The sequence below is a fragment of the Coturnix japonica genome, chromosome 4 (assembly GCF_001577835.2).
Source record: "Coturnix japonica isolate 7356 chromosome 4, Coturnix japonica 2.1, whole genome shotgun sequence".
Taxonomy (NCBI): domain Eukaryota; kingdom Metazoa; phylum Chordata; class Aves; order Galliformes; family Phasianidae; genus Coturnix; species Coturnix japonica.
The window spans coordinates 60,408,327-60,420,977 of record NC_029519.1 but is presented as its reverse complement, the minus strand read 5'-3'; the positions used below and the strand labels follow the sequence as shown (position 1 = coordinate 60,420,977).

Sequence of the window (12,651 nt, the reverse complement as noted above, 5' to 3'; positions counted from 1 at the left end):
AAGCCATTCTGACAGCTCTCATCTCAGCCTGCAAAAAAGATCTGACATTCCTGACCACCCATAGAAAAAGAAAGAACGGTGCCCCACTCCCTGTCCTGCACAGGCCACTGCACATACTGAAAAGATTTTCTCTCCATCTATCTCTCTCCCCATGAGATGTCATTGCTAGGTAAATTTTCATTTCTCACTGAAGCACAGTTTCTGCAAGTCTAAAGTCTGCCTTCTAATGTATTGGAGCTGCATCAGGCTCAAGCATAGATCATTGGAAAGTCACCTTTGGTCAAGTAATGAAGTAGAACAGGTGACAACTGACCCGACGACAGATAAAGCAAGGAGTAAGTACTGATTACATCAGCTCAAGGAAAGAAATAAAATAGGATGAAGTGAGCACCACTGCTATTAATATTATTTGTTTCTGCTGCTGTTAGAGAAGTGAGGTAATTTGTTTAGCTCTCAGCTGGTTAACCTAATGAGACACACCTTGACAATGGTACACTAGTAAATTGGTGCCATTTCAATAATTGTACCACAGATTACAACAGACTAATTCATCATATTGGTAATGAAACTCTTCCTTTCAACTGTCCAGATGTAAAGCATTAGGTTGACTGACTCATTAACAACACCAATGTCCCAGCACTAGCTGCAGGAGGATCTGTACCAAAGTTTGTTACAACTCTTCCTCTCCCTGCTTCAGGCCACAATTAGAAAGACAACTGTTTAAGAACTCTCACAATTGTATTTTATTTGACATCAGCAATATACACTGGAGTATAATAGGAACAATTTTGCACAATCTTTCTTGCAAGATGGATTTATTTTCCAAATACAGAGATGTTCATTATACAGGAAGGTAATAGTTAAGCTGCACAATAGCAAAACAAGTTGACAGCTATCAAACCACCTTTTCAGTTTGTTAGTATAGTCAGGTGACCAGCACTGAATGTATGCATTCAAAAAATTTAGTTTACCTCTGATTCTTCCAATCTTCCAGCCACATTGTTCCACGCAACAAAAATGTGTGTGAAGAAAAATGTAAAGTAATTCAATCTCAAGGCTTCCCTTGCTTTGATTTCCCTTCCATTTTTGCCCATGTATGAGTCAATAGAAAGGGATTACACATCAGAATTTGCCATGGCACAAAATCTCACAGCATGCATCTAGGATGTTCACATACTGCAGAACTAAATAAGTTGGGAGATTTGGATCTTCCCTAAGAGGATCCTAAAGAGTCATTGTGCTTCAGTGCATTACTTTCTGCATGCCACAGCTTTTATGGAAAAGAAAGACTAAATAAAATACTTCAAAAAGCTTCATCTTTTTCAATGAGAGTATTTCTTACAATGGTCTAAGCTTAAACCTATATGCTTTGGCTGCAATGGACAGGGCTTCACAGGAAAAGCTTACAATTAATTAAAAAACCTGTAAATGTTAACTTTTTCCTGATTTTGTTTTTGATTTTTTTTTCCATTTCCAACTTAAAAATGATACACAGCTATTTCAGCTGCTGTATCCACAACAGAAATTTCCCTTTCCTTTTGGTTCCTCAGCTGGCACAGCCATTACACTTTGAATTAGACACTGTCACAAAAATTATTACCTCTCTGAGCACCGTGATTCGAGAATTCAAGAGAAAAAGATGATCCATGTTATTTGTTAGGTGCAGGTAAAGGTGAAAAGAAACACAAGAACGGTATCATACATTGAGTCAACTATAACATGGATGATGTATTTATCACAAGTAAATACTATGCCTGAAGCCACACTGCTCACACACTGTCACTGCTCAGTGTATTTGCTAATGAAGCTATACTCTGGATAATTCCAAATGAAGGTCTTGGCCATACCAGTGTTACCACATACTCTTCACCACATTGTATAAGTTTTACTGCTACAGTCCAAAGTGGTTACTGATACTGCCTGCTTAGTTTCTAATCAGCATTTCTCCATTTGCCATGAGGGAGAGGAATAGAGTAGCTTAATACCAATACAATAAAATAAATATAATTGTTTAAAATTACTTTTAAAAGTACAAAAAGGAGTAGGACACGCTGAAGCGTGTGTTCAGAGATCATAGATTAAGTGCTTTGTAAATTGCTAATGAGCAAGTCTAATAATTCTCATATCTTACCTCAGCAAAACGTTTAAGACTCCAAGCTCAGCCATTCCTACCCAGAACAGGGATACCTTCTCCTGCTAAACAGATATACAATGAGGTGAGGAATCAGTCACCTTTTATTTTAAAAAAAAATTAAAAAAAAAAAAAAAGTCTACATTAAATCTGAATTTAGTGTGGATGAGAGAAAGTAAGGGGAACTGAGCTTGTTTATTTTCTTCACAAATACCTACCATAATGGAGAAGTAAGATTCAAAGAGAAAGCCCCTTTTGCAATGTTTAAGTTACATCAGGACAACTCATAGGGGCAGAGTAATTATATCCATAAAATCAGAGATGTTATTTTGCTTCTGGAAAAGCCCACAGGCTGCTAGCATGGGTTTCAGGAGCAGATCTTGTGTGGCTGGACTCTTTTTTGTGCTGTTTTTATTTTTTTCAACAACTATAGGACTAGGAAAATGCAATTAGAAGATGTACAAGAAGGCCAGAGTGCAGTAAACTTTAATCCTCTTTTGGAAGGATTGCTGCCACTAGCAGCAATGCTGAGCTGAAGGAGGTTTCTTCAGCTGCAGTGTTTTTGTACTCCAAGAAAGCATTTTCTATCCCACCCATAGTATTCTGAGGGCCCTGCTTCACCACAGTACAGCTTGGATGTACAGCAACATGGATGCATCCCAACTGGCAGTCACTGTTAGCTCTAATCTTTCTGGTCTTCCAGCCTCAGCATCAGAAACCTTTGGACAGATTAAGTGTGCCACTCTTCAGGTAGGATTTACAACTGGTACTGAATTTCATATAACACACAGTTTGCATCTAAGCCTCCCAGATGGGAAGAAGCTTAAGGGGCATTTCCATAAGCAGCTTAAGCCAATATGAGATCTGCACCCTCTCAGAAAGATGGAAGCTCACCTTCTTTCATCTCCTGTTTCTGACTGTTGGCTCCTACCTTCCTCCACATCAGCAAGGAGAGTTCTCATGCAGGCAAACTGTGCTACAAACTCATCTTTTCCTTTCACAGGATCCATGCTGTGCAAGTGCCAAGGCTGTGGAAGTTCAAATGCAGCTGTACCCCACAAACTGTTGTACAGACCAGATTACTGAGAAAGGTCTGGTGCTAAACCTCCCATGAATCTAGGTACAAGAACGAAGTCTTCAGATTTTATAGGAAGGCATGATAGTTCCAAAAACTGGCTGACACTGTAAAGAAAGCTTTTGTTGCTATTTATTTACCTCTTCCTATAACTGAGCTAAACCAGACAGCAATCTATTTGGTATCTTAAACACAAAGCAAGTTAAATGATAAAAGTTTCAAAGTGCTTCATTACTGAAAATGAAATATATGGACTCCATGAAAGATAAAGAATTTTACTGTTTGTATTTTTGGCATAGAAATTCTCTAAATCAAAGAGAAACAGTGATACTTAATAAAACTTAATCTTTTTACTTTAGCGTTCTGCCTCTTAATTCTTCCTGGATGACTACAAAAATACCCTTTTTAATGAAAACAACTACAATGGAACATAAATGTTTCTAAGAGAACATTAGCAACTTCTTTCCTTTATTACTTTCTCATTATACTCATAATGAAGAAATAATTATTTCTAGGCTGTTTCCTGCCAGATGCTGCTCTAGTACCTCTAATAGGACATATCTTAAAATAACTGCTTGGTAGCAAGTAACTAAATTTTTCATCTTTACTGATGCTTTCCTTTTTCTTCCTTCTTTCCTATTTCCTCAAATAACTTCACTTAAGTTCTTTGTAGCAGTAACAAATGACCACATACAACAACTGAGTTTCCAGAACACTTCTTCTTTATAGCCAGTGGAGTCAGCATAAGAATCCTCCAGTTGTTTTCGGCTAGATTAAAGTTGTGAAATCACATCAATCCCAACCTTCTCACCACCTCATTTGTATCAGCACTAACAGTGAACCAGATAAGAAAACTGATCCAGTGGCTGCTACCTCAGCCACAAGATAAACTTGCTTTTAGCAAGACAAGTTATTTCAGCCAGATCACCATCACCACATGGGAACATCTCCCAACACAAAGCAATAAGGTAGGAGTACTACCTTTAGCAGTAATTAAGTTTTATGGCGGTGTAATAACGGTCCTAATGATGTAATGGATATTAACATGGTCTGTCTGGTGCAGAATGCTTCAGAGGCCGGTAGTACCTTAGCCATAACCAATCCATGGTCCCTTCAAATATAGCTCAAGGACTGAATTAGGCACAAATAGATTCATTTCCACCATAATTGCTTCTGGTATTTATCTGCAAAGGCACCCATAGGTTACAAAAGAATGTTGTATTATAATTCTATGGGAACTATAGCTATTCAAAATTCTTCAAATCTTCACAACTGGTTTGATGCCAAAAAACACTGCCATAAATTGATAAAATATGAAATACACGTACATAAAAAGAATGTTTACTTGAAGTACAAAGTAATTATTAAATAAACCTCAGAAAGTTTAGCAGCTAGGTTTTCAAGCTTGCAATTGTAAAATGGACTATGAAATTACTGTATAGCGAGGAGTTTTAAACTATCCCACATTTTGAAAGCGCTGTAAATACATACTTGTACATGTTCTTAATTTCCAAGTGCTCCATACTTCTGTATCTTTACTTACCATGGAGATGAGACATCAGTACAAGATTTCGAAGCAAGACAAGTCAGTACTCAGTTTAATTTTGGAATGCATTGAACTCAGGAGTCCAGCTGAGTGCTTCATACAGTCACCTGCTTCTACCAATCTCCAGCTAAGATTTTTCCAAAACATATTCACAAATAAGATTATTTCTCTTCTATATGCCAGCAGACCATCTGTAGAATGCTATGCCAGTTAACAACACTTACTTCAACATGGATACAGCATTCACTAAAACACACAGCAAATGCTGAAATAGATCAACAGCAGCAAGACCAACAAGAGGAGATAACCCAGGTCTCTGTGCTAGTTGAGGGTTAATTCAGTAGCAGAACATATTTTTTTTCATCAGGATCTTTTTATTGAAAATGGAGATATAAAGATTAGATAGGTAAATAAATAAATAATACCTACCTCACACGGTGCTTTTCATCCAGAAAGATAGTCTTTCAAAGTAACACTGCTTGCAAGTGCATCTGGAGCCTGCTTCCCTCACAATTCAAAGATTTGAATATTATTATAAATACATATACAGGATGTGATCACAGTAGTATTTTTAAATGCTAGAATTATGCTGCTATTTGAAGAGATCATTCAATAGCTGGTGGGAGTTTGGTTGTTCTCCTAAAAAGGGAATCTCCAAGGCTTTTTTTTTTTTTTTTTCCCAGTTTATTTTTATTTCAAAAAAATGTCATGATGCTCTTGGTTTCTCTTGCACAAAACAGTGAAAACAGAATTCTGACCAGAAAACATAGTGAGCTGCAGTAGATAGTAACTGGCTTGCTTTGAGGCAAGTCCTCTCTAGAAGAGCAGTATGAAAAGAATAAGCAAGTGTAAGAGAGATCCATGGATGTATTCAGTTACAGACTGTAATATAAAACTAATCAATTCTGAAAATGGTACCTACCACATTTTGTAATCCACATGAACACAAAGTATGCTTCACAAGTTCTGTCAATTTTATAAGAATTGTGTTTTCTGTTACCCCTAGTTAAAAACACAGTAAATAACATTAGCAAAGAGAGACATTTTCTGAATTCCCTGTACTTCAACGCTACTCACTCTTTCTTGGAATGTGCCAAAAATTTACTTTCAAAGTCTGATGAATGCAGAACATGCTGAAACTGCTCACCACACTCACATTCTCCAAAACTGCAACAACTAGCTTTTAAGTAGAGACCTACAAATGAGTACTCAGTGAGGACTTAGAAGAATTAGTGTATATTAAACTCTTGCAAAACAGTACACTTTTCCTTCCAAAAGAACAAGCAGAACTTTTTATTGGAAGCATACTTAAGTAAATAAAAAGTCCCACACTGATATTAGTACGTTTTCTCCCAACAATCTAAACATAAGTAACTTAATTTGGAATCACACTGTGAAAGAAATATGAGGTCTTAGAAAAACAAAAAAAAAAACAAACAAAAGTTTTGGGAAAGACAAAGAGGCTGTCATCACCTAACTGGCTGCTTCTTTCCTAGACTAAATTCTTCATTGTTTTGTTCGTTTTAAATAATGATACCTGTAAGTCCATTTAACCACCTGATTTGCACTAAGTTTACAAACGGTGCACCCTTTTGCTTTATGCTTATCAGACCATCCAGAGAAATATTTCCCATTCTCCTCACTACCCATGACATCACGTAAGCTTACTGTCACATGTATTTGCAGTTCTCCGATACTTGGTTTTATCCACATCATCATTAAACATTATACTTCACCTAGGCTTCTCGGCCAGACATTTTCTTAATCTGCCACTTTAGGATTAAAAATTCCAGTAACAATATTTTTCAGCTATCTGTGTTGTAATTATAACAGTGTTAGCCACAGAACAGCTTTCTATTTTAATAGAAGTTCCCTCCATCTCCAATAGCACAAGGCAGATGGTGAAGTTAGGATCTAGATAAATATACACTGTGGATGCTGATATTCTTACACAGTATGCAGTCTCTTCGCTACATCATAAGGTTCACTGCATCAGAATGACATGCAGGTGTTATGCAAGAAAACAGGGAACAGAATTCTGCATGTATTCAAAAGATGAGTACATTCATTTTTCTCTGAAACAGTGCTTCAGTCCCATTACCTATACACACTTGGCTTTCCCAGCTTTTTGCAAAGTCTATCCTAAGTAATGAAAATGATGAGATGCCCAAGGTTACATTTGAACTCCCTGTAATCAATAAATTTTAGTTCCTGCTAAGCAAAAAGCTTCAGGCACACTACTTTATAAATTATTTGCCTCTTTCATTCAATTATCATGCAATCTACTTGTCAGATTGTAAGGTAATGCAGACTGAATTACTTAAGTTTACAAAACCTGGTGGGGTTTTTTTTCCTAAAAATCATGCAGGAATAGAAACCCAGAGTGACTCAGAAATGTGCCACTGATACGCAATTGATGAAGACAAGTCCATTCTGTAGGAGAAAAGCCAGACTCCAGTTCAGCTGCTGAACTCCAGGAGCTCATGTCACCACGTGGGACTGGGGTCTAGGTTTGCCTCTTCACTTCATTATTCTAGTAATTGCAGTGAAAACTCTTAGTATTATATTAGTGAGCTAATATATATTTGACCTTGTTATGTTAGCCTCACAATTGACTACGAAATATGCTTCAATGCATGTGAAGGTAATCTTCTTGATCTGAGCTTTTAACTGTTTTTCTCAAATGACTCCATTACTGGCTGGGGCTGCACCAGTGAAATCTGTAGGAGTTTTGCTATTGGTAACGTCTCCGAGGAAACAGCAGTTAGTGGGACTGGTAAGAAAAATAACTGAAGTGGTTGATAGTTCTAAATGGCTATGTTACCATCAAGAAAGATCACCTAACAAAACCAATATATTAAACAAAAAAAAAAAAAAACCAAAAAAAAAAGTATTAAAAACAAAACAACAACAACAACAAAAAAACCACCAAAAAAGCCACAATTCCTGTGAAGTTTATTACACTCAAAATCAGCCCTAGAGATCTATGTGGGCACTGAAATGACATGTGCAACATTCTCCCTTTGGATTTTATTTACCAGTATTGAACATTTCACCCTCTATATTTAGCATTTTCCTGCTTTTTTCTTTTTTTTTTTTTCTTTTTCTTTTTTTTTCCCCATGCTTCTAAATTGCACAGTATTCAGAACCTGCCAGTATTTCTGAGTATACTGCAGGTTGTTGAGTGTTTCTGATCATTCTGCAAGGAGATTAAATAAGATTAACAACTCCCTGTTTACATCACCCTTATGTACTTTGGAAAAATAGTTATGGTAATTTCTTCTTATGCTGTAACACAATAATGTAGCACAGTACAATAAATTAGTCCTAGGCTCATAATGAGATAATTTTATATATACCATTTTGAATATAAACACGCAAGCATCAGAAGGTAATTCAGGAATTGAATGATGGGTTAAAAACATATTTGTTCTGAGATATCATGAAAAAAAAAATCTTGTAACAGGGAAGCACAGAAATTAGTATTTTGAATTCAAATAATTACTGCAATCATTTTCTCCTTCTTATAAGTCTTTAAAATTAAACAGGACCTACAAATGAATCCAAATAGTACATTTACTTCAACCTTGGCTAAACAGCCTGAACCAGTGTTGATTCTACTGAGCAATCCATGAAAAAAGCTGATTATATGAGCAGTACTGGGGGATGGGTGGAAAGGAAGACAGCTGTTTAGAGTGAATCATTTAGAGCTCTAGGAGAAAACATCCTCATTTTTCATCAGAGAGAAAAGCAAAGAGTAATTTCAATAACTTTTGGAGCAAACACTAAGTTCTGAACAAATATAGAGCCATTGTTCTTCACACTAGAAAAGAATTACCCTTTGTCCAATTATGATCAGCAATTGCCAGAGGATTAGGTTAGTTTTTTTTTCTTCCAGACTCACAAAATAAACAAATGATCTCTGCTGTAGAGTATGTGCTATTCTGACAATCTAAAATAAAGTGCCTAAATGAGAGAACAGCCACAATTCCCAGTGATACATCTGAGGATGCAAACTACTGCAGCTTGACAATCTGTACGTGTGCTCCACTTCCAATCCCATGTTTTGGAATGCATAATGGTTTTCTAAGGAGCACTGTAATCTCAGGCTTCTTCTACATATAAAAGGTGAGGACTTTGCCCACTTTCTTGAGAACATCACTTAAGTGAACAAAAAATGGGTAAGGCAACTGTTTATACTACTACATCATGATAAGGACATGTAAGACATTCCAAATCCTACGAATCCTGCCATGTATGTTCCAATGTTATACATAAAATAATAGCCATAGTACATGCTGTATTACACAACTCTTACAGCCTCCAAGATCCAGCAAGCTAGCAGGTCAGATTCTCAGCTGCAAAATAGCTACAATGTTTGGATTGATAGAGATATATTGTTACCGTACAGCAATTCTATTCCCAGTTCTGTGTAGGACTGCCTTGATTACCCCAGCTGCTTGTGGTTTCCATCAGACCCTCAGTCACTTTATCATTACACGAGCAGAGCATTTCAAAACACAAACCTTGAGGTCCCCAGCATAAAACTTTGGCAATGAGCTACCAATCTGCTATGTCAATTAACTGTAGCTAATGATTAGTCCAGGCAAAGGAGAATAGGCTTCCCCCCTATCCTTTAAAAACCACAGCCAGACCACAGCTCAGAATTTGGCCTTTGATATTCTCTTGTCACCCGCACAGAAGTGCTAACCATTTGCCTAACCAGATGGATCTCCGCAAAAACCTTCAAACTGATGGCCAGTATATCCACTGCTCATACAGATGAAAAGAACACTGTTCATAAGATCTTTATGGGGCTTAAACTGTTCACTTTTTTTTAAGGAAAGAAAAGCAGCTGTCTGTTTGTACGCTAAACCACTAAGAAAAGCACCCACAGTGCTAGATAAACTAATGGACCATAAATACATTTCGTGTTTCCCCTGCTTCACCTAGAAACAAGCTTTTTGTACTTATGTAATATTGTTCCTTCACAAAAGAGCATCTCATATTCACTCAAAGTTGTGCCATAGCCACACATATCAAAGCACAGGAAAATATGTTTTTCTTGATTTTGAAGCCACTTCAAAGTTTGTTGAAAATTTAACTTGACTCAAATGTTATACAATAAAAGAGAGAGAAAAATATGTGTTTAAAGGAAATCAGAGGTGCGGTGACTGAAAAATATGGAAAACAAACAAAACAAAACAACAATTAACAAATCCAAAAGTATCCAAAGGAAAGAACAAAGAAATCAAAAATTTGAACACTGTGGGCCTGGTCCCATTCTATCATGTGATAAAATTTAGAAATAAATCCACTCAAGCTGGTCACCACAGTCTAAGAAGAATCATATTTAAGATTACCTTACCAAACAAAAATTTCAATTTTGAAAATTACTTCAGATTTTAGATTTTACAAGGTTAATTCATTCTTATTTTGAAATAAGAATTTCCAAGATTGCAATGCAAAACAATACTTTGTAAAAATATATGGAGCTCTACAACTCCTTTGCATAACTCTTCTGGAGTTGCACTTTCCCAGGCTGGACACTATTTTCTTTTTCCACTGCTCATTTTCCCCCTATTCTCCCAATTTTAGACTAGCAGAAAAAGTCCTTTCCTAGCAGGTACTGTCAAAATATTCAGGACATGGGCCTTGCAGTCAAGAAATGCAATGCTGTGTCCAGACAACAGTGCTAAGGGCCTCAGGGATCCATGATAATCAACATGCATAATTCCTAGCAATGGAGATGAGTTCCACTGCACAGTTGTGCACCTCCATCTTTGATCTTTTCCCTGTGCATGTTCCTCCCAAAGGCAAGTAGTCTGTCTGAAGAGTGATGATTCATTCCTAGCTGATGGGAGGAAGAGAATTCTGTTACCTATTATTAGAATTACCTCATTATCCCCAAGAACTCCAGCCTTTACAACGGGAAAGTAGCACACAGCTTTTATAAATAAGAATTATTGACTTTTTAAATAGTTTCAAAAGAAGAAACTCTGCATCAAATGTGAGTATAATTTAGGAACTACTACATAGCAGCAAAACTACATTAGACTTTCTGATTTTTCCATGGTATCCTTGGATAGATACACCACCCAGTAGACCATGTTAAATGCTCCAAAGGTAACAGGAAATAAAATTCGTGCGTATTTGTCTATCTTACTAGTGCCAGAATGAGAGGCAGGGGGAGCAGGTGGTGTGACAGCAGATGGTTTTGCAGATGCTCCTAATGTATGAGGTGTGGTGGTCTGAATCTGCTCCAGTCTAGATCCAAGCAAGTGCTGAATGGAAGGGGAACCAACTGTGGCATGCTGAGATACAAATCCAGTTAAAATTGGGGTAGAAGGAGGAGCTGGAGGGGTAGCTCTTGCAGAAGATAATGTCTCTGATGCATTAATACGTGTGAAAGGGTTTGGACTTGATGCAGAAAGGGAGTGGGGTGTAACGTCAGAAGACCCCTGAGCTACAGAGGGAGGCTGGATGGAGCTGTGCCTTGTGTCAATTCGACTCCCACCATCAGCTTCTGACTGTACTGTGGCATTTGTTCGTTTCCTCACATTTGAATTGGCATCTGTACTCTGCAGTTACAAAAAAAAAAAAAAAAAAAAAAAAAAAATAGTAGTCATTCTTAGAACAAACACATGAACAGAAGCAATGGAAACTTTATAATCAAATATTAAAAGAAAAGTACTCACAAATATCAATAGTAGGTTGATCTTGAAGAACAAAAATATAACATTTTTATGGAAACAGATTTAACAGCATATAAAGGTATAAATGGGAATTCCTTTTATCTGTGGTTGTAATACAGGTAAACATACCTGACATCTCACACTTAATGAGATCCCTATGTAAATTTAGTACCACGAAGCTAAACATTCTTGGCTAGGGTTTTTTTTCAGGCTCACCCTCAAAGAAAATTCTCTATGTCTCTATTTCTCTGATGATATAAAAATATTCTAGAACTGACTTACCAGCCATAATGGTTGACTTTTGAATTTTTGTCTCTAGAAATGTAACTACCATACATTCGGAACTCTAGCCATCTTCTAGAGCAGAGAAAATGTCATTATTTACCAAACCAAGTTTCCCCTTTTCTTGCTTATCCAGAAATAAAGCCAGTGCACATTCACATTAACCACAGGTGATAAATTATTCAGCTGCAAATGAACCAGTGAATAAACCAGTCTTCCATCCACTACATCCTTCCAGTTATTAACTACAAAAAGTGAAACCTCTACCTCCAGGCAAGTCTGCATGTTATTCCAAAATATATACTTCAGTCAAGTAGTACTTATTAGGCTGTATAAGAAACTGAAGTACAGATAAGAATTCAGAGATGGCAAATCCAGCAGGATTTAATATTTTACTGATTTCTAAGAGTCATCTTCTTCTCTGTTCTTCTCTGCATGTAAGAGTAACCACAAGCACACCTGAACCTCCTTCTTGAAATGTACCTGAAAAGCAGACTTTTGAACCATCAACTCTGTACTTTCTAGATATAATACATGAACATATTTCACAAAGATGTACACTGCTTGTCAAGAGATGTGTATTTAATCACTGGTATGATACATATACTCTACAGAAGCAACACAGGCATAAATACAGATAGAACTAAATAACCTCTTGCTATACGTATCAAAAACCACATTTTGCACATTTCTGATTTATGCTTCACAAACATCGCCTTGCATCATCATGCACTGTAGCTTTGTTTCCATTACTTTCCCTCTCCTACAAAGAATCCAGACAAAACTCAAGGCACAAGGAAGAGAAAGACAGAAAGTAGGCAGCAGTCTCTCATCCAGCAGCAGTTCTCTCCAGCTAAATGCTCAGAGTATAAATGGGGAAGTATTTGAAGTACCAGTGCCTTAAATACTGAAAAGAATGACA

At 36.9% G+C, this 12,651-nt stretch overlaps 1 protein-coding gene across 4 annotated transcripts in view; it reads right to left on the bottom strand.

Moving 5' to 3' along the window:
* Nucleotides 1–719: 719 nt before the first annotated feature.
* The window catches only part of GABRA4 (gamma-aminobutyric acid type A receptor subunit alpha4), a 134,621-nt gene continuing 122,689 nt past the window's right edge, over nucleotides 720–12,651 (bottom strand). For 3 of the 4 annotated variants that reach the window (XM_015862326.2, XM_015862325.2, XM_015862324.2), the window contains one exon: nucleotides 720–11,333. In XM_015862326.2, coding sequence (XP_015717812.1) covers nucleotides 10,800–11,333 — 534 coding nt within the window. In that variant the 3' untranslated portion in view covers nucleotides 720–10,799. The remainder of the gene's footprint in view (nucleotides 11,334–12,651) is intronic. The other variant, XR_001555162.2, reaches the window with a different exon arrangement.